Below are 27,620 nucleotides of genomic sequence, written 5' to 3'. Positions count from 1 at the left end.
TGAGAGCAATATAATCTCTTTCACTTTTACGCTGTCATTACATTCTGAGATCATCCTCATATGTTTTATTTTGGTATTCAGCTATTGGTGATACACCTGTTTGAGATGTTTGCTGCTGTTAGTTTTAATTCTCTCAGCTGCTTATTCATGTGTATAAATAGCTCAAATATTTGTATATTTGGAATAAGATATATGCTCATTATATGGCATTATATTCTTCAACAGTTATAAGGTCTTTGAAACGTCGTCACTCTTTCCAGCTGAAGTCTTCTCTGCGGCAGAAGCAAAAGAGACAGCGGATTTTGGATCAGTCTTCACGACCAAGCTCAGCACCTCAGGTCGCGAGTAGTGGCCCACTACATCGAAATCAAACTTGGCTCGAACAATCTCTCCAAGGTCTGCAGACATCAGGCAATTTCCAATAAGAAATGTCTCCGTGGCGTTTCACAGTCACGATAATGTCATTTGTAATAAATCATTGCAAACATCTTAACTAGAAGTACCATGTCGTAATGCATATGAAGATATGAACACCAAACAAGGAATGTATTTCGCAAATGATTCACTTGATTTCTGGATATCTTACCCAGGTCAGCTGTGAGGAGGGCCTCGCCTTCGTAGTTGGGACCTGCCAACACTGCTCCAGATGGTGCAATGATGACACTTCCTCCAGAACAAACAACTGATTCTGGGGATGGCTCTTCCTCTAAACCACCAAATGTATACTCCGGAGGGGGAGGATAGTCCTTTCTGCGACAGAACTGGCATGCTGACAGCACAAAGCATCCCCCTTCAAGGGCAATGTGTGTCATAGATGCCTGCCAACTTGGCGTGCAATCAGCAGTGGGAGCACAATATATCTCAATACCTGCACAAACATAGGAAGGATTAAATACAAAAATATAAAGTAAAGTACAAGTGACATTGTGCATCTTCATTTATCCCTTATTGTTTTAAAGTACAATCCCGCTTATTGTTTCAATTTATTATAGCAACTATAACATTCCAGTTAATAGGAATACCTTTGGCATACATGGCCATCCTGATAAGCGGCATTCTGTTTTCCCAGCAAATGAGGGAACCGATTTTTCCAAGAGGAGTATCATATACAGGTATTGTAGATCCATCTCCAAATCCCGAGAATACTCGTTCCAGAGCAGTAGGCATGAGCTTGCGATGCTTTCCTAGGTATTTTCCAAGAGGGTCAAAGGAAAGCACTGTGTTGTAAAGTGTGTAGCCTGCCCTTTCAACCACCCCAATCACCAAAAAAACCTTGTATCTTCCCGCTAACGCAGCTAGGCGGGATACCTCTGGGCCTGCATTCCTCAAATGATTGTAAAATGCTCTGTAGAACTAGCAGATGTGTACTAACACATTCTTTCAATGGGCAAAGATATCAAATAGAAAGTGGATGACAGTAGGTACTAGTGGTGCAAGAACTACACTAAATGAGAATTGATGAATACAAAAGAGTACAAGTGGAAATATGTTCAGTGCAAATTCTAGATATAGCACTTCTCCACCAATACATGAGTGGTTATTTGATGCTGATAATTAGCCAAGTTACATTAAAAAACGTTGTTGTTAGTGCATTTTGACAGAAAAGTTGACAAGAGATGAGAAAATGGGTGCATCTGTTCATAGAAGAAGAAATGCATTACCACAAGGTTTTGTCAACCACGTAACTCTACTTGAAGAGATATTCCATCCAAATTTCCTTAGGAACAAGCAAGAAAAGGCTCAATCCTAGTATACTAAGTTTAGAAACAATACTACTCACATGCTAAGGCCTAAAACAGAAACTAAATGCCATGTTGTAAGTACTTTTGTTCAGTAATATATAGCCGACATAAGCTGCAATTTATCAGTTTGCCATCTGAACCGCAAGTTAAAGGTTCTCCCCGATTGCTCCTCCATTTGAATTTTTCAATGGGACCGGAAAATAGGGGCAGTATAGTGCTTACAATTCTTTTGAGGTTTGCGCTTCATTCTTAGCACTGTAGTTTCTAGTATAAAAATTATTATCAATGTAAATTACAAAAGGATAAAGGTGTTTAGCTCAACTTAAGATGGGTTCAACCGCAGTTCCAGAACTGAAAGTTCAATTCTGAGAATAAATTTATTTCTCTGAAGGAAAAAGTAAAATGACAAAACATGGAAAAACTTGCAAAAAATAAAGTAAAGCATGGATACATTAACATTATTTCAGAATACCAGGCACATCTATGGCGGCTGCATGATACTTCCGAAAGTCTTCCTTTCCTTTCGCAGAGCGATTGCCGACAATCAGTCCAAAGGTAGACCCATGAGGGTAGCCACCAACAAAGACTTCTGGAAACAGAACCAACTGTGAACCATATCCAGCTGCCTCCGCTATCAATTTCTCCGCTTTATCTGAAGTACAGTGCAGTGTAAAAAATTATAAAATATCCAATCTCCAATCCTGTAGGACTTCATGTTGATAAAAGGATTGTTTAAAAAAGATGTAACCCCACTATTGGGTACGAACTAGGTGTCACATATAGTAGCATGCCAAGATTTTCTTGCCTTACATGCCTGTGTGTCACACCTCAAATACCTCGTCCTCCAAGCAACAGAAACTATCCACGCAACTCACTCACCACTATCTAAGAAAAAAGCTGCGTCCATTCCTTTTTTCCATTTAGCTCATACACTCTGAGCAAACTGGTCCCTCCATATATCTAAGATCATAACAAATAATGGAGAACAATGTCTTCTTGATGTAGTTGCCATCATGTCAATCAACTGACGCTATCTCAATTCAACCAAACGCACTTTTATATGAGCAGTCAGTCTAATCGAATACAAGTCGGTAACCTAGTGTCGGCGAGACAAATAAACAAGCACCTTGCGTGCAGCACCAATCCTGACAGCTACACGAGCGAGCGAGAGAATGAATCGAACACCTTTTGAGCTACTCCAACAACAATGGCAGCAGCGGATAAAGAGCAAAACCATAGCACGCACCGAGGGTAGCAGGGGTGTCGTAGAACACGCTTGACGCCTGCACGACGGTGGCCCGCACGGTGGCGGCGCCCAGGTCGGCGCCCGCGTTCATCTCCACCTCCGCGATCAAGGAACCGCTCCCCGAGCTCGCTGGGGCCAGAGCCATCGCCTCCGAGTTCCGATCTAGGGGAGGGGGATCTCGTGGGGCGGGCTACTCGTCGTGCTTCCTGCGGAGGTAGTCGCGTACAAACTGGTCGCGGGCGAGCGTGCGCGCGCGCTGGGGCTCGATGTGGACGTAGGAGAGGTGGATGCCGGCGGCGAGGAGACCCGCGCCGAGGGCGAAGAGCGAGGCGGTGGAGAGGAGCTGCCGGGGAGTGGACGGGGAGCACCACCCCATCCGTCGGATTTGGGGAACGAGATACTCTGACTTTAGGTTGAGTGTTTCACGGTGGAGGGTTAAGCTTGATGTTACAGTATTGTTACAGTAGTTTTACGATAGCGAGTTTGTCTAAGTACCCACTCTACAGTAAATGAAGTATGGGATTACTGTTTTCCTGTAGCGCCTATCAGAAGTCAGAGGATTTGGATTCAGGGATTTGGTGGGTTATTTAGGGCTAGTGGGTACCACTCTAATTTTAAGATCTATTTTTAATCTAAAGTTTATATGATAAAATAAAATTATTAAAAAATTATTTTTAGTTTAAAATCAAAATAAGATAATTCAACTAAATACTTTTAATCCACCTATAGCTTCAGATTAAGATTTTTTTATCTGAGATGTGCCAAATGAAACCTTATAAATTATAACGGCAAACGGGAACTACTACTGAGAAGGGCAACTGGAAAAAGAGGAAGACGGTAACCCTAGGTTCTTCCAGTTTATTGATTTGAAAAGTTCTATGCAGGTCACTGAACTTTTGCATTTTACATGTCACATACTGTATTCTTTTTTCTTTTTTCTTTACTGTGTAGCAGTAATCCCTACTTAATTCAAAATAAGTGTCATTTTAGATATTGACATGGTCTTCAAAATACAACTTTAATTACTACTTTTTGTTATAATATATTGATAAAATATATTAAAAGTATATTATTATAAAAGTATTTTTTGAGGCAAATCTATTTATAACATTTTTATATATCCAAACTCAATACATAAAAAATGATTTATAATTAAAATTTAAAACAGTTAATTTCGAGCAAGAGGGGACGGCGAGCCAACGACCATGTAATTTCGAACTGCGCATAGGATGACGAGTGATCGAGACTAATTTTGTTTTCAGGCATTGCTACCCTTTCAAACACATAAATTCCATGGGAACTTCAAACGTCTAAAAGCACATAAGCGGTATAATGATGCCAATCTGCCTACCCAAGTTCACATATTCTGTTCTGATTTACGCTGTGACGAGGAAATTCTGGGCACTGGGTTTGGGGCACACTAAGCCATATCACCTTTCAATCCTTCTTGGTCAATTTATCTCCATGGTAAGCCAACAGAGCTAGTAGATTTTTGCAACCTCGAAAGCCATCACATCTGCAAATCTGCAGTTGCTTGTGCCTTCAAGCTCCGATTCCCAGACAGCAAGAATCAGGAATCACAAGAATATGCGTAAGATAATACGATGCCAAAATAGCTCTGGCGAATAGCAGGAAGCAAGACAAATACAACATCCACCTAACGTAAATCAGTTTAGGTAACATCCACCTAACGCAAGACTAATACAACATCTTTGTCTACAATGTGCATCAAGAGGATTCAAATGTAAGCTCATCTCATGTCACTGGAGCAAATCAGTTTACAGTAAATGACAAAATAAAAGAGAGAGAATAAGACAAGCTTCAGGGCGGCTGCTCAAGAGTGACGATTTCCATGTTCGAAGCAGTAAATTGTCAACACTTACTCCACCTCTTCCAGGAAATCCTTGATCTCTGCCGGGCTTAGAACTCTGCATTTTGTATGAAAAGTATTACTTGTCAGTAAACCACTTGATTACTTTATTATTACAGTTGCAACAGATATAAGCCGACAAGAACAAAATCATTGGACTATCAATTATCACAAACTAAATTACAATAACAGCTGGTAAATACTAGACAAGCACAAATTACAGAAAAGAACTAGTAAAGATCTAGGGCTTACCAGTTATCACAAACTAAGCAACTAAAAGAAATACAAATTTGACAATTGCTCAACAGTTAAAAGGAGCTATAGTGAGGAGTTAAGATGAGCATAGGTTGTTAGCGAGCAAATGAAGATCTTCACAAGTTCGGGAGGGATTCAAGATTAAGCTCATTGGAAAAGGTGAAAGGGGCACTGCATCTGATAAATATGCGGCAGTAAGAAACAGGTCAATGAGTCTGTACAACATACTTGAATTCGCGATCAGATCGAATAATTCCAATTTCAATATTGTTAGAAGAGATTTGTCCTTCATATCTGCAAAGTCCAGCCAGAACCAGTCAGTAACTAAGGATGTTTCAAAAGTAAGCAACTACAAGACAGGGATGTGATACCCTTCTTTCAGAGTCAAGATTGCAGTATGGATGGCATCATCAAGCTCCATGTCTTCTGTGTACCTGAAATGAAACAACAAAATAAGTTACACACTTAGACAAGTGAAGTCATACATCTATGGATGAAAAAAATGAACATTTACAACATACATGTGCTTATACTAGTGAAAGGAGATATATAAAATCACTTGTAATTTATTTATGATCATTATCAATTAATATTAGTAACACTGAGTCAACAGTGTGTAACACAACATTAGTGGTAAGCTAGATCAATCCTGTATGTACCTCTTCTCAAGAAACGTCTTTGCGTTGGACACATTTTTCCCCATGGCTGATGCTTTCCAGGAGAAGTATGATCCTGAGGGATCAACCTGAAGAAAGAGTCGATGATAGAAAAGCCATCCAGCATTTATTAACTACACCCCAAACTGATATAACAGCTATATATTAATTAGTCCAAAAGTACAATATTTCAATTTATAACTACTTCTGGCCATATGTCATAACAAGGTAATAAGTATGAACAATACTATATATTTGTTAACTTGTCTTGAGATATGGATCATCACGTAAAATAAGGCAAAAACAACAGGGAACGAAAATAACAAGGTTTCTATCATGTAGCTCCTTGTGCATACCTGGTACAACTGTGGGCCATTGTCATCATACCCAGCAATCAACAATGATACTCCAAATGGTCTTACACCACTGAAACAAAATTTCACAAGAAAAAAACATCAGTACATCCTATCTATAAGGAGTAAAAGAGAGATCTTTTGGCTTCAGCAATCACCATAAGCAAAAGCAATCGCAGAGTCTATTATGTGGTTTCTAACATGATGGCATCGATGCCAATAATCTCTTTGACTAAATAATGCTAATACAAACACTCAGCAACTTAATTTCTCATGAATCATGGATAAATTAGGTAGTGCAAGTAAATGATCTAACAATCTCATTTACACCAATGAAAGTTACCAAGCATAGTGACATACCCTGATTGTGTGAACTCCTGCATAACAGCAGCAGTCTCTCGGACAAGCTGTGTAACAGGTATAGTTTCCTGTATTTGACAATGAGAAACAATAATCAGAAACAAAAATATTTACCTGGTTGTAGGTGAACATAAGAGTAGAGGCATACAAATAGCAATTTATTTAGAATGGCGTTTATCAAATATAGAAACATTGGGGAAGTCCAAACAAAATGAACTGTCAAAAAAGCATACCTTGTATAACCGATAATACTGTTGTGCTTGCTTCCGACTTTTTCTCACTAGAACTCGAAAATCCGGACCCATTCCACTGAAAATAATGTGAGGTAAGTACATGTGTGTGCAGCAAAAATGAAAGACTTGACAATTCATAATACACATGACAGTAACTCCAACAATCATATCACTGAAACGGAACATGTATTAATGGAAAGGAAATGAAAAGAAAAGTCTGTTTGAAGAAAATAAAATATAGCTCTTCACATTGCTAAGCACTACAAAGCTAATTGTTTATCTCCAACATGTACTTCTGTTTCTGTGATTAAAGAAACTTAGTCAACTTGTTTTGACAGTGCACTGAAAGACCAATTTTTGTTTTCAGATAATCATTCAAATCAAATGAAGTATTTGCATTTTCTAGACTATAACTTTTAACCAGAGAATTCAAGGGGCTGTTTAATTTGGTGACAAATTTTCCCCACCAAACCATTCCAAAGTTTGGCAATGACAAAATTTGGCCACCAATTTGACCATCCATGGGTTTGCCAAACTTTGGCAAAGAAATGAACTAGAGTTCCAATAGAGCAAAGAATCTTACCAAAGTTTGGTAGCAAACAAAATGCTTGCCAAAATTGGTCAACATTACCAAATTTTGGTAAGGTAAGCATTGGCATAGAACAAAACAGCCCCTTGATCAACACATAATTTCCATGTTAATAGCAAACAGAAGTTCTAAACTCTGCTTGATAAGATATCAAGTTGCCTAAAATGGGTTGATGCTCCATATTTGCTAGTGCTACAAACAAAAGTTTTAACTACGGATTTCTGAAATTATGTGTGCAGAAGAGTATATAACATAGACTGAAATATCAATTAGCTTGTGGTCTTGCACATGTTGGACAGGTATTTTCCATTTTTGCCTTTTCAGGAGTCTATGACTACACACAGTTACAGTTCTTAAGGTCAAGAGTGTTCCCTGTGCCCATAAAATAAGTTCCTTCAAACCAATTGATAATTTTATTTATTGTGTTTAAAAATTCGTCAATGAACAAAGTACAACAACTAAAATGCCGAAGCAAATATTGACACACTGATTCAGTCATCATGAAAAATTAAGAACATAACCAATAATATGAAGTTGGGGGTAATTCAAAGTAAACATATAACACATGATCGCAATGTATCCAAAATAGAAAAATGAACTACAAGACTATACAAGACAGTGTAGAAAACTACCTGTAGACAACTCCAATGTTTGGAGTCAATGTCTGAATCTTTTGCACCTACAATTTTGCAAATAGGTATTTATTTAGCACTTCTTAAAAAAGAATAAAGTATATGATGCGGCTGAAAGAGAAAGTTAAAAATTAAGGATGATTTGCACTTACAGATGTTTCATCCACTAAAATAGAAGGCAATTTCTTCTCAGTGGCGATAACTACACCATTAGCAGCTGCAAACATCAAAAATGTATCTCAGAATCAACAGAACATGCAAAAGAGAACTAAAAAGGTTGGTCGCTGAACAGTAACCAAATATAATACATAGACTAGAACAATCTGATAAAAACATACCTAATACCTACTATGCTAAAAAATCATCCAATAAAACAACAATATGCATTGGCAGCAACTAGAGGAATGCATGTCAAATATTAGTTCCATTCAGTAATTCAAACACTAATACAAAAATCATGATCTAAAATTGAAATTATTGCTTTCAACTTCCATAGCACAATGCTGTTAAGAGGCACCGTTAGATGATTTGAAGCGCAAGTAAACTAATCAGTGGATATGAAGTAGACAAATAAATATGCAATTTGCGATAGAGAAGCTCCAGCAGTCCCCATTGAACATTGAAAAGCCAGAAGATAGAAAACTAGAATTCCAACTCTGCAATGGGGCACGCTCTTAAGAATATAATTCAATATCTTCCAAATACCCAAACAACTATAAAATCTACATCACAAAAGGCATCAACTTCTACAACCATGATAAGCACTGTTGTAAAGGGATACAACTATAAATATGCCACATCTCTGACAGTCCATTCAACAGGACGAATGGGGCTAAGTTCATCAAATTTATTAGCTCCAATAGTCATCACAGACATCAAGGAACTCATAAAGTTCAACCTCGTATGCAACTCGATAATGCACTCTATATCAGAAAAGTAATCTTAGTATCTTAAATTGGCACATAATCTTAATTGTTACTAGCAGAAGCAATCAGTCAGTGGGATTTTTTGTTGTTGTTGTGCACCACTCCTCACTACTGAAATCCCTGAATCTATGAAGCATGCAACACCCCAATACAGTAGTAGGCAACCCACATATTCAACACGGTCAGTAGTGTCTACAGGCATCAAAGAGTTCAAAAAAAAATCAAACTATATGCGCAATTGTATTTACATCCAACATTAGCACTCTGTGATGCCAATGAAATAGGAGAAAAGCCCTAATCAAACCACATAAATCAACAAGGGCTAAAAACACACGAAGGCAAAACCTAAATCGTACACTTCACACAGGAGGTCACGAACACTAAACACTCCGCACTGCCCTAATGTTGTGCACATCATAAAACCCCGCACTGCCGTCTTAAAATGGCACAGATAGACCTCAAACTTTTCTACCGGACGCAAAACAACCAACAGGAGAAAGTACAGGAGAGGAATTACTACACAGATCGCACCTTTGATCCCGAGCGAGGTCTGGCCGGATCCGACCGCCGTGAGCGCGTGTTCGATCTGCACCAGCTTCCCCGACGGGCTGCAACGAAATAAAAAAAAAACTCACATCAAACCACCAAAACTAGCCCAAATCTCGCCCGATCTCGAGCAAAGGGGGAGGGGAAGAGAGAGAGAGAGGGCACAAACCTGAAGGTGGTGAGCGAGAAGGAGTACTGGCTGTCGCCCATGGCTGGCGCGCGCGGCCACCTCCTCGGCTTCTCCGGGTTGGGGTTCCGCGTGGGGGATTCACGGCGAGGCGGCTGATAAAGTGGGAGGACGACGAGACCGAGTAGGAGGTGGTGGAATCGCAGGAGGAAAGGGAGGAGAGAGTGGAGTGTTTCGCAAGAAGGTTTTGGGCTGAGAATCTGGAGTCTAAATCGGCTTTGGGCCTTTATTTGTGGGCCAGTTATTTGAGTTGAGGCTACGTATTGGGATTTTTTATTTTTGAAATTAACAAAAATGTATGTGACGTACTCTTACTTTATGTCATGGAGCGGCTGGGTTTCACAATGATTGGCCTGAAAGTCAAGAGAGTTTGTGAAGGTAGGTATTAGACTTACGTGAAATTTGGTGGAGGAGGTTTTGCTGTTTATGGAACTGTGATGGATCTGCTCTTTCTTGCTCGAGATAGTGTGCTCGTTTATGCACTACACCATTTGAAAAAGATATATGGAGTTGATATCATAGACTTCTACTATGAAGACTATATGATTCGACGTGCATCGTAGAATCATAAATGAGTGCATTTGCAATATGTTTAACCTATGATGTGAACTATGATAATATTTATGTGTGGATATTGATAAACTCATAATTATGTGTGGATGTGGATGAACTATTTATGATCCATGTGTATATATCTTCCGGTGATGAATACCTACGTATATTTGAATATAAATTTAAAATCACATTTTGAATGTTGTATTATTGAATCATAATTTATTTGTGCCTACAGAAGTATCAATGACGGCTTATCACACTAGCCGGCATTGATACTCAGACTACCAGTACCGGTTTGTTCTTATGGACCAGCACTGATAGTCTGAGCATCAATATCGGTTCTTTGTTATGGATCGGCACAGATACTCATTATCAGTGCCGGAGACTATCAGTACCGAGTAATTAGTGCCAGTTCAAAAACCACAACTGGTGATATTTTTGAGTCGGCACTGATGACCATTTTTGTAGTAGTGACATCTTCCCTATTTGGATATTACAGTCCTAACATCGTCATCTACCTTCTAATTCCTTCCCTCCCAATTGAAATTGCCCTACCGCTGCCACCCAATGTGTTGCCGCTCACCTTTGATGCCAGCGGGCCATCCTTGTAGAGCTGCCGTCCCTACTACCACCCCACCTCCTCCTTCCTTGCCTTCGACATGCCTCTTAACAACATCCTCACTCTCGCCACACCCTCCTTCCTTGTCTCCGGCAGTAGAGCTGCTGCCACCCACTCGCTCGCTAATATATCTCTTTCTTGATGCCCACCGCTAATCTCGTACACCGCTCGCCTGCCAGCGGTGTCGTTGCCGCCTTACTGCACCTCCAAGTCGCCTCGTGCGGCCTTCCCTCTAAGCCCATCCCCACACCAAAACCCGAAATCCTAACCTTGCTAGAGCAGTTTACTGGTGCCGGGGCACAAAACTTGCAGCAGATCGTGAGGTCAAAAAATCGAGTGTTGGAGGGGCTTGAAACAACCAGGTATGATTTTATGTTTATGGTTATTGTGCTACGTGATTCTGCATCTTTTTTTTTACTCACAAATGCCTCTGCCATCTTCGCACCATCAGAAATGAACTAGTTAGTTAAAAGAATATTTACCATTTATAGCGTAATTTTTGCTATTACAAATTCTATAAAGATGCTTTCAACTACAATTACATTAAAACTATAAATAAATAAGCACTTCTGAAAGGCTACCGAGCCTTAGTTTTTGTGAAAAGGAAATTCGCTAAATGGTTTTGGTAAAAAGACCTGGCTCTTTCGTAAATCTTTCATATGCACATCCATCACTGCAATATTAATGACAAAATAAATATATATTTTTGAAAAAAAACCCCATTGATATGCTACGGATAGGCGAATTAGAGAGTTTACAGCTTGACCGGCTGGGCTGGGAAACCAAGCCTTCTCCACGTATACGGTCTGATTATTGTTTGGCAGGCCCAAAATAGTTAGGCTTGGGAACCGAAAATCAGGCCCGTAGTGGCTCCGAGTCCAACCCACGCTTTTCTTCTTTACTGCAGTGCAGAGCAGAATCGGGCCGGGCCCACCGCGCACGCACGCTTGACATCGCCTTCCCTCGAGCCCCGAACTCTTCCTCCTGTCCACGGCCACCGTCGCGGCAGTTCGAGCTCCTCCCAATTCTCCGAAGCAACCTCCGACGAGGTGACTTTCCCCTCGCCGGAATCGAACTCGCGAGGCCCTGGCCTTCAAATTGGTACGCTTGATTTCTTCCTGAGCAGCCCCCGATTTTTCCTCGATGTATTCACGGTTGGGGCTGAGGGAAGGTTTAGGGACGTTGACGAGGGAAACGTTGCCAGCTGATTTCGGAGAGGATGCGCGGTTTTGCGGTGCACGGGCTGGCGTCCTGAGTCCCACGCTGTCTGCCGGTCGATGGTCGGTCCGATGAGCGCGGTAGGCAAATGTCCAGATCGGTGGTATCGGTGTTTTCCGTTGACGAAAAGTTTGGGGGTGGGGGGCGATTGAGTCAGGTTCTTGATACGCCGTAGTGGATGCTTGAAGATGACGTGCATGTTGATGATAGCTTTAGATTCCGGTTAACGCAGTCCAGTGGATGTTCTTGTAAGATATTGTCATTCCTAGTTGCAGTTAGAGGACCGCATTCGATTCCGTCTTAACTAGAACAATGCCTGGTCCAGTTTTTGCTGTACCATCTTTAATATTCACGAAAACTTGTGGATTATAAGCCCGGTTCGTCATTCTTGTGAACTGCTTCTAGCTTCCTGAATCTAGTGCCAGGAAGTTTAATTTGATTGCATACCTCTTTGTCCATGTCATACTAAGTTTGTTCATTTTTCACTTTGATTGAATTTTGCTAACTAGTCTTAGTTCTTATTTTGTTTGCATCCAGTGACACCTTCATCATATCAGGTCTGTGGCCACCTGTAGAGAAGAGAACTGATGCAGGTCAGTTCACAATTGCTTCAGTGGCACATTGATTGCATAGTTCTGAAATATGTCAGTCATCCCATAAAGATTGAATGATTCCAATTTTACTTGGTGATTTCACTTATGCCCCCATGCCAAGATTCTGTAGCTAGGCACTTCACATCAGTGAGAACATTTTGCTCCCTATTCCTTCTAGTTATTGTCTATAAATTGAAGTTTGTCCAGAACTATCAAATTCTGTAATGAAATGAATTATAATTTAATAATTCTTCCTTAACAATGTAGCTGCTAATTACTTGGAAGACTATGCCCAAGAGATAATATAGGGTTATTGTCAGAAGGGACAGTTTGAAATGCTACATCAAATTTTCCACCACACTCATAGGACGTATATGTTTCCCAATGTCTTCAATGAATAACTATCAAGATTCCCAGGGTAACCTTTTTGACAATATGTTCTATCCATAGGCATCTAGAGCTAGGCTTTTCAAGGAGTATAAGGAGGTACAGCGAGAGAAATCAGCTGACCCAGATATCCAACTAATATGCGATGATTCAAACATATTCAAGTGGACAGCTCTTATCAAGGTAGTTTTTTATTGCAATGTGATGCAGAAACAAGCAGGATCAGCTTTGTACGGCTTTTCTGATTGTCTATTTTTATGTGGTTAGGGCCCTTCCGAGACACCTTATGAAGGTGGTGTGTTTCAACTTGCGTTTGCAATTCCAGAGCAGTATCCTCTGCTACCTCCACAAGTTCGATTTATGACCAAAATTTTCCACCCAAATGTGCATTTCAAGGTTAGCTAAGAAAGTGGCACAGCACGCCTGTTTTTGTAATTGCTAAATATGAATCGACAAAATGTTGGGGCAATTGCTGTTTAGTTACATTTGTTTGCCCTCATTTCTGTTTCTAGACAGGTGAAATATGCCTGGATATTTTGAAGAATGCATGGAGCCCTGCATGGACCCTGCAATCTGTTTGTAGAGCAATAATTGCATTGATGGCTCATCCCGAACCAGACAGCCCACTTAACTGTGATTCAGGTAGTTCTATCTTCCTACTTATGAATTTGGCTGTATTAAGTTCATTTTCTCACTCTGCATCAAGCTATGCTATATGAAAAGTTACCACCTTCCACTTTATTACACGATTTTCTGAATTAGATTGAGGTGATGCAATGTTAACCTAAAATGTTGTACACTATAATAGATGACACATATAAGATGAATAAGAAATATTAGGTTATTGGTCTAATGGAGGTGATAATATATATCAAGTGTCTGAGCTGATATCGTGGTGAAGGAACTGTACTCAAATTTAGGGTGAGCACAAAAATATAATTCTTGGCATTCTGTGTTATCGACTGAACTAACCGTATTGTACAATGGCAGAACTAGATTTGAAGAAACAGTTGCATTTTAACTGTTTTATATAACTAACAGTTGTAATATCTAGATTCAAGAAGTTTATGATTTTCTTCTTTTCTATGGATTATTGTTGGAATTTCTAGCCCTTGAAGCAATGATGGCGCCTTCTATCTTAGTTGTTTATACTTATGTAGGTATCCACCTACGCTTAATATGATCTTGTCTTTTAGTCTGCATTAGCATGACTTAGGATCCTGTGAATGTACAGCATGTTGTCAACTATATTACTTGGTTCTTCATTGTGGATCCAAACATGGACCAATTAAAAGAATGAACGTAATAACTGACGATCTGCTACTAGAACGCTTGATGGAAAAAATATGTTGTATTTGTAATTTGCAAGATCAATTTCTGATTAGTCATGTACCGCTTAGAAAAAATTACAATATTGACCCCCTTGGGCTTCATTTATTCGGAGAGGCCTACAATGTTACTCTAAATCTTGCATTACTTTCTATCTAACCTTTTTTTTCCTCCTCTTGAACCATAGGCAATCTCTTGCGATCAGGCGATATTAGGGGCTATCAATCAATGGCCCGTATGTATACAAGGCTGGCTGCCATGCCAAAGAAAGGTTAGCTGCAGAGGTGCGAAAGGAAACATGCGCCAAGCCAGGAACGTGGGCAGATTCGTGCATCACTTGAACTTGTCAGGTGTACCTTGTGATGTCAGCATATGAACTTGTGTCCCTTGTTATGTGTGTATTTAGGGTAGCAGTTAGAAAACATGAATTCCAGATGCTTGATCCATGGTGTAATAAATCTTACTTGGGATTTGGTAATCTGTTGCAGTATTCACGGTATGGATTAGTTTGTCACTTTGTCCTGTAACACTATTTTTAGGGTCTCGCCTCCCATATGTTGTCAGCTACGAGACATTCGTGGAGTACTCATTTTCAAGGACACGCAAAAGGGCATTCAACAGGCAGGCCAATGTGATGTGAACACTGAAATCAGCAGTAAGTCTTTATTCCCGGTTTTTCCAATGGAAATACACTTGTATCTTTGGGAGAAATGAAAAGGAAAAAACCCAGATCAGCCGGCGTTGCCGGACAATGGGCGGCAGCTAGAGGAAAGCCGTTGGGGGCATCTTCGTGCCGGCCAGGAAGTTGCTGAAGAGCGTCAGCGCCTGCCGCGGCGCGTGCAGAGGAACCTCGTGCCCGGCGCCGCGGATCGTCACGAACGTCAGGCCCTCGTAGACGATCGTCCATCCGCCAACCTAATTTTCAGCCGAAAAAGATGTCAGTTGGTGCTCGCGACGAGCTATATTCTGCGCACGGCTGCACGGGTTGGGTTCGTCAGGTTACCTGCTGATGGTCGTACCATGGCGTCCACTCCTGAACGGTTTTGAGCCCAAGCTTGTTCAGGGTGAGCCTCGTCGCCGTCACGGGGATCCTTCCATCGGTGTCGCCGCTGAAAACCCAGACCCTGAGGCCGCCGCCGACGAGCTTGCGGATGATGGGGAGAGTAGAGAAGGCAGCGTCGTTCCACTTGTTGATCACATTGCTGTACACGAGGATCGGTCAGTTCTCGCAAACCTGAGGAGAAGTGGCAGCATTGCTGTTCAATCCGGAGTAGCAAGTCATACAGCACCTGCAGTGAGTCCAGTTGTAGCCGATCTTTGTCACGTTCGCGTGCAGCGCCGCCTGGACGTCGGGCCGGTTGAAGTAGGTCTCGGCGTACTCCGCGGTGCAGGGGTCGTAGCCCGCCGGCCTCATGATCCACCCATGCTGCAATATCAACGGAGAAGAAAGATGGTCTCGTCACGTCGATCGCGTAATCATCGAGGACTCAAAGTGATGTATGCGACGGTGCGCTACGCACGTATTTGGAGAAGATCCTGGGCGCGGCGCCATGGACGGCGACCTTCCTGTGGCCGGAGGACGCCGACGAGCTGGGGTCGGTGCAGACGGGGGTGTAGAGGCTGTACATGTCGATGAGGCGGTACACGGCGAAGTACTCGTCCAGCGAGGCGTTGCACGCATCGGTCACGTTCACCATGCTGAAGTTGCAGTGGGACTTGACGTCGCCGTACACCCGGTCGGAGATGACGGCGTGGTCCCAGGCGTAGTCGATCATGCCCGTCTGGTCCGTCTCGTCGTCCATCAGGGCGTTCCCGACCATGAAGCCCTTGAGGTTGATGTAGTTCTCCTTGGGGCCCGCCTTGTTCCCGTCGAAGATTTTCTCTGACAGCTGAGGAACGTAGTGCCCTGACAGCAAAAATGCGAAACCAACTCGTGTCACGATCTATGATTTTTTTTTCCAGTTGCGTGCTCCGACTGAATTGCAATTGAAGCTCAGATGTTGAGATGTGCAGTGCCCAATCGGTCCCCACTCACCGGCGTAGCTCTCTCCGGTGATGTAAAAGTCGTGGGACTTGTACTGCGGGAACCTCTTGAACCAATTGAGCAGGAATATGTAAGCGTCGTCAGCTGCACGCGAACATGGCAATCGATTCAAGTTCAGAGATGGTTCGAATCATCCAAAAACAACAAGATTGTTTTTGTTTTTATATTTACTTTTAGAGAGGTGATACTGGGGATTAAGAGCATGTTCAGCACATATCTAGTTTCGAGATTCACGTTGGATCTGGAGTTTATATGATAAAATAAAGTAGTTTAAACTTTTATTTTTAATTTAAAATAAAAATCAGATGACTCAATTAAATACTTTCAATTCGCCTACACTCTGGATCTAAGATTTTTTTAAAGCTAAATTTAACTTAGCTCTAAAATATTTTGGATATGAAGCTATGCCAATTATAAACCTAATTTACCGGTGATCTTGTCACCAAGCTGCAGCAGGTCGGAGCTTGTGTTTGTGTAGGAGAACCCGACGCCCACCGGGGACTCCAGGAACATCAGGTTGGCCTCTGCAATTCGTTTAAGTTTCAGCAAACTGAGACAGAAGCGTCAACATACGAGTGCAATGGATTCCCTGCCTTTATCAGTACTACATTACATGCCTGTGTTCCAAGAGTAGTTGTTCCATTTCAGCTCCGGCTTGCCCTTCTGCACCAAGAAAGGCCCCAGCTCTTCCGCTTCTCCGTACCCAATAGACGAGCAACCAGGCCCTGCAACCACAACAACAAATATCCGTCCTGAGTCCTGGCCAAGAATTACACACACCTAACTTGCACTTCTTTTGGCTCCCTGGGAGAAGAACTAGGTATCCCTATATTGAGAAGAAAGGAGGCATCCAAAGTCGAGCCGAAGGAAACTCGAACCATATCCAGCTACTAGCTCATAACCATGACGATAAAAATATCACTGCACGCACATAATCAAACCACGTCTCCGAAAGCGTCGCAGCAGGGAGTGGGAACGGAGCGCCGCCATGACGAGGACAAGAACCCCAAGGTTCACGTTGCGACACGACACGAGGTCCAGCTAGCTTGCTAACGAACGGATAGACAAATTAACAGTGGAAGCAGCAGAAACCTGCTAGCCAAGGGACAGACGAAATCATTCGCGCCGTTTCAACGAGAAACCTACAGCTACAGCTAAGTCGCCGACGTCGCTCTCCCGCCCGCATCTCGTCCGCCTGAGGCGGCTGCGCGCATGCGACCGATCGACTGACCGGCGACTGAAACTGATGGGTACAGCAGAGCAGAGCACAGTGGAGTACAGTTCGTGGACCGTGGTGGGTGCGAGAGTTAGCTAGCGGTCAAGCTGTAGCTACCATCGCTGCGCTGCACTCCGATGTAGGATGCATGTTTTGTATTTTTTTTTTTTATCATTGGTTGATCTAAAACTTAAAAAATAATGTAAAGATTCACTTCTATCTAATTAAGTTAAAAAAAATGAGATAAGTAGGGACCGGATCCCTTGCTCTTGGAAGCGCATGCGATTCGGATCTAGATCTTTTCCCGCGCTTCGATTCCGTAGGCCCGCATGTACTGAGTAGCTAGCTGGTGGTGGCGTACCTACCTACGTTCGTGCGCCCTCGCCCGTGAAAGCGGCATGCCGAGCTGCTTCCTCTTGCCGTTTGCGTGCTTTCGAGTTCAGGCTCGGTCACCACGAGTCACGACCGATCTGCGTATGCCTTTCGGGGCTGATGAGTTCCATACAAGCAGAAAGGGACGAGCGACTTTCTACATATCCCGGAGATAGATGCATGCGTGCTCGCTCGCTCGCCCGCTCGCCTCAGTTTCTTTTTTCCTCAATGGAAATGTCACTATATATGTGTATATATATATTATATCTCATTATACAGAGAGTATCTCGTGTGATAAATATTAAGTACATATAGCATGTGAGTATATAAGATCATTCAAATAATATGTATAGTTTTTTTTAGTGGTTTGTATATTTTTTTTGAGTGTATTACATTTTATGTATAAATACAAAGATATTATCAAAATTTAATAAAATTGATGGACTTCTTTTTTATTTTTTTATATAGTTCACATTAGAGTATCTTTGAATGAGTATATAAATATATTCATAGTGATAAAGAAGTATATCTAATTTATTTATATAGTATATTATAGTAGAAAATATGTACTTCTAGAAGTACAGACTTGTTTTTTATCTATTTATCTATCTATCCATATATATATATATAGAGAGAGAGCGCTATCCAACTCGAGATGATGGCCAAGGCCGACCGGTGCGGAAAAGGAGACGGTGGAGGCCGCGCAGGCGCGTGCGTTAGCTGAAAGAGAAGTGTCTCGATCAGGAGAGAGCGGGGGGGCACATGCGTGAAAGAATATTGCCTTTCACGAATGCTGCATCGCAGAAGGGAATCGACCGGTCGGTGTCTGACCAGCGACTGACAAAGAACGGCTTGGCGGCTTGTGGTGCGCATTCGCGCTTAATGGTCTTATCGAGAGCAAATTATTCAGGGGATCGACGGCTAAGTCGGAGACCTTTAGCGTGGATGCTCGGATTTGGTCTCCTAATAGCCTCCACAAAACTGGAAAGAAAATTGCTGCGTCTCCTAACTACCTACCTGCAGAACTATTTGTACTCGCAAGTTATAGTTCTGTCCTAGCTAACTGATTGGACGGTTCCACCAAAATAAAATGGTGATCGAACTAACCATCACAGCTCTTAATTTCTACACTTCCTAAGATCAAAAGATTAACTACATATAGAGCACCTAAGTATCTTAAGCCACCCCTGGACCATGATTTGTACCAAAAAGAACTTAACACTATCTTATCAGGTAGACTGCAGAGCAAGCGGGGCCATTTCTAAGTAGCATTGCTCAATCATTCTCTAGAGGCTGGAGTCACACGTTTCTACTAAACTATCACCCCAGGGATCCGGTCTGACGAACAGCTCAGTCGGTGCAAGCAGGAAGGGAAAACTATACCACTAGACCTCTCTGACACCTTGCTTGGGATGTTGGCAACGCTCTATATGCAGATCCCCACGAGGACGTGAATTAGGCCACAAAGCTTGCTCATCGCTTGGAAGAAACATACAGCGAGACACCATTGGCTGCATGGATCCCCTTGCATAGTTCCCGGAGCGCGTGTTGACTGCTGACCATGCCAAGCTTGCGATGAGGCAAGCAAAGCACTCGTAATTGAAGTGAGCAAATCGATCAGCTCGAGCATCACTGTGTCTGTGCGTGCAGCTACGGCAAGCGCGTAGCGTCAATCCTTCTCGAATGGCGCAGTCTACGTCGTGTGCGCCCCACTGGTAATGGACTAGAACATATGCATGCAGCATGCATGCTCTTCTTTCTTCTGACCAGCCACTCCGGCTCAGTGAGGTCTTCTCTCTTAATCGATGTCAGCTTCGAAGTGAGAAGGAACGTCTCAACTAATTGTCAGAGACGACCAGCTGTCCGTGCGTCTTCCTATCTCTGTCTGTCTGAATTCCTAGCTGCTACAGCATCAACCACATGCATGGAGTCATGGCCTAACGCAAGAAATTAAAGGCAAGATATTTATCAACCGCCTGTTTTTTCTTTTTAATTTCTGGCGTCACGCTCCCTCGCTCCTCAATCTAGTTCGTGTGCTCACCCCGCCTCCATTCGTATCCGATGATGCTCCGTCGCCAAATCTATCGGCACCACCTGTCGCCACATTAAGGTAGTCTTTTTGCCTTCCTACACAGCACTGGCCCACTGACAATCCTCTGTCACCCGTGGCCGGCGGTGCCCCTGTCGCCTCACCATTTTGCCCTATGCCCACCTCATCCGTCAGGTTAGTCTCCCTTTCAGGGTGTCTTATAAGTCCGGCGACGAAGGAGCTCAAAATTAACCCATCTCCTAACCCACGCTAGCGTTTCTCTTCTGAAAAAGCCCTAAATTTTAGACATTTAAAATTTAGGAGGCTTGAAAAATTAAACGTGGATTACTAGAAGCTTTTGCTCCTGGAGAAATGCATGGATCATAAAAGCAGCAAGAAGCAATGGAAATTCAATAGTTGGTGCGTATTAATTGAAGTACGAGCAGACGGTAGACTGGAGTGTAGGTGTAAGAGCTAGGACGTTGCACGGAGGTATATACGTACGTACCGCCGTTGAGCCAGAGCACGAGCGGCTTCTTGTCGGGGGACGCGGTGGCCTCGAAGAACCAGTAGAAGAGGGCGCGGCCGTGCGTCTCGTTCACGGTCACGTATCCGGCGTACTGCGCGAACCCCACGGGCGGCTGCCCGGGGAGCCCCGCCACGCGGTAGGCCGCCTGCTGCGCCGCTGCCACGGCGTCCAGTTGCTGCGCTGCGGCCGCGATGACGAAGCAGAGCGAGAAGGCGAGCGCGAGCAAGGCCATCGTGAGTGAGAGTGCGTGTGGTTCACCGTTGGCCGCTGCCGCTGCCGCTGGTGCGTCGTTTACATCGTCCCCGGTGGGCTCTGGGCTCTATATATACACGCCCGGGAGGGGGCTTGTTGAGAATTGAGATAGATGCCGATGGCGGCTGCTGCTGCGGTTGCGTAGTACCTGCGTCATCGTGTCAGTAATTCAGTTGTCTCCCCAGATATACTATGGGCGTGCATGCAGTAAAGATACTAATGCAGTCAGAACAGTTACCAGTTCTAGGTTAGCTGGGGAGTATGATAAAGTCTCAACTCTAAATGATGAGTACCCGTTTCAGGATACAAGAACATGTATAGTAGTTTGGACTTGGCTACATTTGAAGTTTGAAAAACAGTTTCTTTTTCTCCCAGACTAATGTTTTGCTGTTTTTTTTTAAAGACAGCATGAGGATTGCTGATTTTTATTAGAGGCAGCCGAGCCGAGTGGCTCCTGGAGGCTGCCGTCGGGGGAGTGACCTAGGTTCGAGCCCCGGCGCTGTCCCTGTGCAACTGTGTGAGTGTGGGTCCCGATTCTGAAAAAAAATTAGAGAAGGAATAAAAGCATATACAAAACAAAAGTTCACGGTAGTGAGAGGCACAACACGGCTATCCCGGCCACACCGGTCAGAAACAAATCCACGTAAATATAACATGCTGCTACTACAGTGTGGATCAAATTGGTAGTGCCTTTTGAAATTCTTGTACTTGCTCTCCTTGATTTTTTTGCTAACTGCACTGCATCACATTGGACGTTCTAGAAAGTTCAATAGTTTCTTTCTTTCTATATGTTCCATCAAAACACGATGACCACCCCGTCAAAAGTTCATCGTAGCTGTTTGTCAATACAACGCAACATTGCGTTCCACCTGTCTCTAATTGTGCGGTAGGAAGTTAATGGTGGGATATTATGCAGTCACGACCAACGTGTCACTTGGGACCAAATCTGTCGTGTGAACACGCAGTCTTTGCAAATGTGTGTTGGTGTTTCATCCGCTTGATCGCAGAGGCGACATGCTTGGTGATGGGGCCATCCCCTTTTAGCGAGGTTGTCTACAGTTAGGATCTTATTTTGAAGGAGCACTCAAGAGAATGTCTTGCATTTTGGTTCCACCCTTGCCTTCCAGACCGACTATTTCTTGCATATGTTTATTTATCCTATGAATTGAATTTTGTATGCACTCTTTGCTGTGTATGTACCGCTATTTGTCCAACGCCATGTTATTTGATCTGGCTCTTCTAGGCGTAGGTTTTGTTCACGTAACAAGCTCCAGAGGTGCAAAAATTGGAGGAGTTCTGCCTCGGTGTCTATCTGACTGATGTAGCCTAGAAATATGTTCTACGTTAGTCCTTGTTTAACAGAGAATTTTTCTTGAGCTAGTGGCATAGGTTAGGGGCACAATATTTTTTGGGGCTTGCCCATGGACCCAGCTCAAGTGCTAGAAGGAGGTCTTTTTCCCGTTTCCTATAGTGATTGTCGTTGATGTGTTGAAGAGATGTACATCCGTTTGATCGCAAGGCACGGGAAAGCCTTTCCATAGTCTGTCATATTGCCATTGAAACCACAACAAACGAATTCTAAGTGCTCTGGCAAAATTATGCAATTCCAATATGCCGAGGCCACCCAATTCTTTAGGCTTTGTGACGGGCGGCCAGCTGACGAGGCAATGTCCCCCCAAGACCTTGTTTGGGTCTCCCCTCTCCAAAGGAAGCTTCTCCAAGTCCTATCAATTTTCTTGATTAGCCCTTTCTGCGGGGGGAGAACGGTTAAATGATAAGTCGGCTGTGAGGACAGAACCGACTTGACCAGTGTTTCACGGCCAGCTAAGGAAAGGAGGTTCCCCTGCCACCCCGATAGTTTGTTGCCAATTTTATTGATCATAGGTTGGACATCTACTCTTCTCACTTTTTTGGTATGTAAGGGGAGCCCAAGATATTTGCATGGTAGTAAGCTAATTTTTGTTGAGGAATCCATATAGTATTTTGGCCATAGGTAGTTCATTGCACCAGATCTTGTAGATTTCAGTTTTGTTTAGGTTGGTGACTAAACCCGAGCAATCACCAAAGGTCTTGAGGATTGTTTGTAGAGAAATCAATTCTTCTTTGTTGGGGTTGGTGAAGATAATTGCATCATCTGCATATAAGGAACATCTTAATTTTGCCGAATGCGATAGGATGGGCTTTAGGATTCCTTGTCGTGCGGCCAATGAGATCATATTTTGTAGGGGGTTGATGGCAAGAATGAACATCATCGGTGATAGCGGATCGCCTTGTCGAAGCCTTCTTGCATGATTGAACAGTGGACCTGGCAGACCGTTTAACAAGATCCGCGATGATGAGGTCACGGGAACGACCGAGACCAATCTCTCCACCATTGCCCAAAGCCAAGATTTTCCATGACTTCTAGAAGATATGGTTCGCTCACTAAATCAAAAGCTTTAGAAATGTCAAGTTTTATGAATAGAGCGGGTCGTTTGCTTTTGTGCAGGCATCTGATGATGTTTTGCACATACATGAAGTTATCATGGATGCTTCTCTTTTTTATGAAGCACTTTAACATTTCGGATTATTTCATCCAGGTATGGCGCTAGCCTGTTTGCCAGTAGCTTCGTGATTAATTTGGAGAGGCTATTGATCAAACTTATCGGTCTGTAGTCAGACACTGCTTGTGCATCAAATTTTTTGGGTAGTAATATGATGTTGGCATCATTGATGAGGTGCAGTTTATCATATCCCAGTCTAAAGAATTCATTGATAGCATCGATGAGGTCCTCCTTGATTGTTTGCCAACAGTGCTTGTAAAACAAGCCAATGTAGCCATCGGGGCTGGGGTCCTTTTCAGGGTGCATAGACTTGATTGCGCTCCAAATCTCCTCTTCATCGAATGGGTTTTCCATACTAGAGAGATCCATTGGCTGATATCCAAGGGCAGCCCAATTGATTCGCAGCTGTCGGAGTGTTGTTGTGCCAAGTTGTTGGACAAAATTCCAATAAATTTCCGTTTGCTTTTCTTGGTGTGTCATCACAAAGCCCACCTATGTTCGGGTACATTGTATTTATTTCTTCTGTCTCCTTGCATTCGCCTTGACGTGATTTTTTTTTTGTATTTGTGTCTGATTTTATTATCTACGTGAGCCTCTTGGTGCGCCCTACTCTTTTCAACGGATGCCAGTCCCGATAGTTTAGCCTTCAAGAATCTCCTGAGTTCAAGCTCATCGTTGGATAGGTTTCTTGTTTCTTGGGCAATATCTACTAGTATGACTTCCCTTGTAATGTCCATGCGAAGTTCGAGATTGTTGGCTCTATTCCACACTTTGATTGCCTTAGTCATTCTATTTAGCTTGACGTGGAATCGCAAAATGGCGTCGAACACGCAAACAAGTTGCGCCCATGTCTGCTGGACAGAATTGAGGAAGCCAAACACGGTGGTCCAAAAAGATTCGAAGCAGAAGGAAGCTGAGCGATGTATCAACGCCTCTCCAGTTAGTAGCAGTGGCGCATGATCTGAGTTACTGCTCATTTTAAATTATTTGGATGTAGGAAACTGATGAAAAATATCAGTAAGATGGAAGAAATATCAAGGTTCCATTTTTTTTTCCCGTTGCACAAATACGCCCTATCTACTCTATCTACTTATTCGAGCACAAACTTATGAAACAAATTTCATTGGATTCCTATCTCTGTACTTTTGTCTGAGACTAAGTAGTTAGATGGCAGATGGGAACCAAACTGGAAAGCATTGCTTAAAGAGATAAGTTGTATGGGAAATTCCAACACAAATTTCATCATCAGGCAATAGATGCACAAATTATTTCTCTCCCATAGATAACTGGGATGAGGAACACATAAAAAGAGTAACAACAATGTAATCGGTATTCTTTATGCGCTACAAAGGACTTGCGAGTAGAGTTTACAGGAAGCACTCTACTTTTTCATGATGATAAAAGCCACGCCAAACAATTGTCGTAGCAAATAAAAAAAAATATCTGAGGGAAACTGAAACTGCCATCTCGATTTCAGGAGCTTACCAGGGCTCTGTTACAATTCCGGAAAATAGAACCAAGAAAGTGTTAGGAAAAAAATGGCACATCCAGAATGGTGCAGCAAGTGTTAGACTAGCTCCACCTTCTCTTGTCCTCTTCTTCATCAACAGGGGTATACCACTACAGAAGAATACGCAATGTCAGAGCAAATAAAAAGTGGATACTTTATAAATATCACTGCAGTCGTTCCAACTCAGAAATATTTCCACTAAAATATTTCTCTGAAAGTCACGCGGCCCTACAATACAGTCTTGTGTCAGAAATGCCCAGGTTGAATAGCGACGAATTCAACGTACGCCAAGAACCAAGAACCAGGAAAATGCGGCCGCATAAGTAAAAAGATAATACCAGGAAAATGAGGCTGCTCGGTGCGGTCTCGCGTGCGCGCGTGTCTGCGTACGCGCGTGCATGCTGTCGCCCTTGCCGGTAGGGTCCTGTGCTGTCGTGGTGGGCGCGGTATGGACGGCGCGGTGCGGGTTACGCTCAGTCCCTTTGCCATGGCGGCTCCTCCCATTATCGGATTTTTTTCATTCTCTCAGACTTGGTCTGTGAGGAGTCTTGTGATTTGAGGGCGGCTTTATGGTGATAGGTGCTCGTGCCGGTTGTGGCGTTAGGTGGGGATTGGGTGGCTCAGGCGAAAACCTTGTTCGGCGTTAGGTCTGAGCCGACAATAGCGACATTGTCGGGCACCGCTTTCTCCTTGATGCGTTTGTTGAAGGTGCTCCCCCTCCTTTTCTTCGTCGTGGGATCTCTCGGGTGAAAACATTATCCGTGCCTGGATGGGCGACGACGGTGCTTGGAGCATCGTATACTCTACGGAAGCGTCGCTTTGGAGGATCTAACATCGAGATCCAGCGGCCAATGTCTTAGTCGTGGTGGGACTCTACTTTGGCAACGGTTATGAGCACTCTGGGTCTCTACAAGGGGCAAGTTGGCAGCCATGGCGAGGCTCGAGGGAGGCAGTCGGTAACTCCCTTAGCAGGTAGCCGTGGCGAGCCTCAAGGGAGGAATGGTCGTCCGGAGCCCCACGGTGGTGGCTAGGGATGTCAACGGGACCCCGATCCCCGTTCCCTAACGGGGAATTCCCCTATTGGGGGATGAGGATGGGGCCAATTTTCCCCCTGCAGGGGGTTTAATGGGAGAAAAGTCTCCCCCGTCGGTTATGGCGGGGGCGGGGACGGTTCTCTATCTCCCGTCCCTGTTTCCCCGCGGAGTCGATTCCCCGAAATTGTTAAACTCCCCATGGCCCATATATGCAAGAAACGGTCCAACTAAAGCCCAACCCACCAAAACCCATTAGCTAGCGAGCCCTTCACCGTGCTAGCGTAGCGGGGACGGGGAACCCGTCGGGTATACATTCCCCGTGCAGGGATGGGGATGGGAGAATTTTCTCCCCGGCGAGCGGGGACGGGGACGAGGGAAATTTCCCCCAATCGAGGCGGGAATGGTTACCCATTCCCCACGGGAAATTTCCCCATTGACATTCCTAGTGGTGGCCGGAGGCGAAGTCAATGACGAGGCAGAGAGAGACATCCTGAGACCCCCTCCGTGGGTAGTCGCAGCGAGGCTCGATGGAGGCAGAACTATCCAGAACCTCATGGCGGTGACAGGAGGGGAAGCCAACAGCGAGGTTGAGGAAGGCAGCTCGCTGCCCCTCTCAGCGGGTAGCCGCAACGAGGCTAGATAGGGGCAAGGCCATTTGGAGCCTCGCGACAATGACCGAAGGCGAAGGCGAAGTCGACGGCGAGGCTGAGGGAGGCAACCCGCAATCCCCTCACCGGGTAGCCACGGCGAGGCTCGATGGAGGCATGGCCATCTGGAGCCTCAAAGCGATGGCCAGAGGCGAAGTCGATGGTAAGGCTGAGGAAGGCAATCCGTGACCCTTTCAGCAGGTAGTCGTGGCGATGCTCAACGGAGGCAGGGCCATCCGGAGCGCCGCGGCGAGGGCCGAAGGCAAAGGCGATAGCGAGGCTGAGGGAGGTAATCAGTGACTCCCTCAGCATGTAGTTGCGGCAAGCTTGATGGAGGCATGGCCATGCGGAGCCCCACGACGGTGGCCGGAGGTGAAGTCGACGATGAGGCCAAGGGAGACAGTCCGCGACCCCTCAACGGGTAGCTGCGACGAGGCTCGACGGAGGTGTGGTTGTACGGAGCACCGTGGTGGAGGCGAATTCGACAGCGAGGCTGAGGGAGGGAGCCGACCATCCCCTCAGCAAGTAGTCGCGACAAGGCTCGACGTAGGCGAGGCCTTCCGGAGTGCCGCGGTGCTGGGCGGAGATGAAGTCGATGGTAAGGCTAAGGGAGGTAGCCAGTCACCCCCTTAGCAAGTAGCCACGGCGAGGCTCGATGGAGGAGGGGCCGTCTGGAGCGTCGTTGTGCTGGCCAGAGATGACGTCAATGGTGAGGCCGAGAGAGGCAGTCCGCGACCCCTCAACGGGTAACCACGGTGAGGCTCGACGGAGGCGCGACCGTCTGGAGTGCAGCGGTGATGACCGGAGATGAGTTCGGCGGCAAGGCCGAGTGAGGCAGCCAGCCATCCCCTCGGTAGGTAGGTGCGGTGATGCTCGATAGAGGCGTGGCCGTCTAGAGCGTCGCAATGATGGCTAGAAACAAAGTCGATGGCAAGGCTAAAGGAGACAACCAGCTAGCCTCTTGGTAGGTAGCCGCGACGATGCTCGACGGAGGCATGGCCATCTGAAGTGCCGCGACTAGAGCCGGAAGCCAAGTCGACGGCAAGGCTGAGGGGGGCAGTCCGTGACCCATTTAGCACGACCGTCCGGAGCACCACGGTGATGGCCGGAGATGAAGTCAATGGCGAGGCTAAGGGAGCCAGGGGTCG

General features: G+C 44.4%; 4 protein-coding genes across 6 annotated transcripts; 1 reads left to right on the top strand and 3 right to left on the bottom strand.

Moving 5' to 3' along the window:
* LOC133919383 (bifunctional nitrilase/nitrile hydratase NIT4-like) lies at positions 1–3,408 on the bottom strand. The gene is made up of 5 exons (XM_062363760.1): positions 2,989–3,408; positions 2,215–2,394; positions 1,023–1,316; positions 587–868; positions 1–398 (listed from the first exon to the last, which is right to left on the bottom strand). The coding sequence occupies exons 1-5, from the start codon at positions 3,131–3,133 to the stop codon at positions 226–228; spliced, it is 1,074 nt and encodes a 357-aa protein (XP_062219744.1). The 5' UTR covers positions 3,134–3,408; the 3' UTR covers positions 1–225.
* A 1,238-nt stretch (positions 3,409–4,646) lies between these two features.
* On the bottom strand, positions 4,647–9,787 carry LOC133919382 (proteasome subunit alpha type-2). The gene is made up of 11 exons (XM_062363759.1): positions 9,578–9,787; positions 9,394–9,470; positions 8,089–8,153; positions 7,937–7,983; positions 6,716–6,791; positions 6,483–6,550; positions 6,126–6,195; positions 5,773–5,858; positions 5,485–5,547; positions 5,342–5,407; positions 4,647–4,916 (listed from the first exon to the last, which is right to left on the bottom strand). Exons 1-11 carry the CDS (start codon positions 9,616–9,618, stop codon positions 4,868–4,870), a joined length of 708 nt encoding a protein of 235 aa, XP_062219743.1. The 5' UTR covers positions 9,619–9,787; the 3' UTR covers positions 4,647–4,867.
* A 1,905-nt stretch (positions 9,788–11,692) lies between these two features.
* Positions 11,693–14,795, top strand: LOC133919381 (protein PEROXIN-4-like). 2 transcript variants are annotated; one of them, XM_062363757.1, is made up of 6 exons: positions 11,693–11,870; positions 12,545–12,580; positions 13,031–13,150; positions 13,235–13,363; positions 13,480–13,609; positions 14,484–14,795. In XM_062363757.1, the coding sequence occupies exons 2-6, from the start codon at positions 12,575–12,577 to the stop codon at positions 14,570–14,572; spliced, it is 474 nt and encodes a 157-aa protein (XP_062219741.1). In that variant the 5' UTR covers positions 11,693–11,870; positions 12,545–12,574; the 3' UTR covers positions 14,573–14,795. The 2 variants fall into 2 exon arrangements, with proteins under 2 accessions (XP_062219741.1, XP_062219740.1); XM_062363756.1 differs by having other exon boundaries at positions 11,695–11,870; positions 12,525–12,580.
* A 133-nt stretch (positions 14,796–14,928) lies between these two features.
* On the bottom strand, positions 14,929–20,791 carry LOC133919380 (serine carboxypeptidase-like 34). 2 transcript variants are annotated; one of them, XM_062363754.1, is made up of 8 exons: positions 20,466–20,790; positions 16,958–17,065; positions 16,769–16,864; positions 16,332–16,424; positions 15,817–16,202; positions 15,586–15,722; positions 15,300–15,498; positions 14,929–15,211 (listed from the first exon to the last, which is right to left on the bottom strand). In XM_062363754.1, exons 1-8 carry the CDS (start codon positions 20,716–20,718, stop codon positions 15,059–15,061), a joined length of 1,425 nt encoding a protein of 474 aa, XP_062219738.1. In that variant the 5' UTR covers positions 20,719–20,790; the 3' UTR covers positions 14,929–15,058. The 2 variants fall into 2 exon arrangements, with proteins under 2 accessions (XP_062219738.1, XP_062219739.1); XM_062363755.1 differs by lacking the exons at positions 16,769–16,864; positions 16,958–17,065 and having other exon boundaries at positions 20,466–20,791.
* Positions 20,792–27,620: the final 6,829 nt, after the last annotated feature.

Source organism: Phragmites australis, chromosome 5 (assembly GCF_958298935.1).
Source record: "Phragmites australis chromosome 5, lpPhrAust1.1, whole genome shotgun sequence".
Taxonomy (NCBI): Eukaryota; Viridiplantae; Streptophyta; class Magnoliopsida; order Poales; family Poaceae; genus Phragmites; species Phragmites australis.
Note: the sequence above shows the minus strand (reverse complement) of the source record. Positions and strands in the feature narration are given on the sequence as shown.

Coding starts and splice junctions, on each gene's coding strand:
- LOC133919383 (XM_062363760.1), bottom strand. CDS start 3,133: ATGGCTCTGGCCCCAGCGAGCTCGGGGAGCGGTTCCTTGATCGCGGAG. Junction 2,395..2,988: donor CGACACCCCTGCTACCCTCG/GTGCGTGCTATG, acceptor ACTGTACTTCAG/ATAAAGCGGAGAAATTGATA. Junction 1,317..2,214: donor AGCCGCCATAGATGTGCCTG/GTATTCTGAAAT, acceptor TGAGGAATGCAG/GCCCAGAGGTATCCCGCCTA.
- LOC133919382 (XM_062363759.1), bottom strand. CDS start 9,618: ATGGGCGACAGCCAGTACTCCTTCTCGCTCACCACCTTCAG. Junction 6,551..6,715: donor AGTATTATCGGTTATACAAG/GTATGCTTTTTT, acceptor TGTCAAATACAG/GAAACTATACCTGTTACACA. Junction 5,408..5,484: donor ATCTTGACTCTGAAAGAAGG/GTATCACATCCC, acceptor TGGACTTTGCAG/ATATGAAGGACAAATCTCTT.
- LOC133919381 (XM_062363757.1), top strand. Junction 13,151..13,234: donor AGTGGACAGCTCTTATCAAG/GTAGTTTTTTAT, acceptor TTATGTGGTTAG/GGCCCTTCCGAGACACCTTA. Junction 13,364..13,479: donor ACCCAAATGTGCATTTCAAG/GTTAGCTAAGAA, acceptor TTCTGTTTCTAG/ACAGGTGAAATATGCCTGGA.
- LOC133919380 (XM_062363754.1), bottom strand. CDS start 20,718: ATGGCCTTGCTCGCGCTCGCCTTCTCGCTCTGCTTCGTCATCGCGGCC. Junction 16,425..16,768: donor GCTTGGTGACAAGATCACCG/GTAAATTAGGTT, acceptor GTTCGCGTGCAG/CTGACGACGCTTACATATTC. Junction 15,212..15,299: donor CATGGTACGACCATCAGCAG/GTAACCTGACGA, acceptor GCTGAAAATTAG/GTTGGCGGATGGACGATCGT.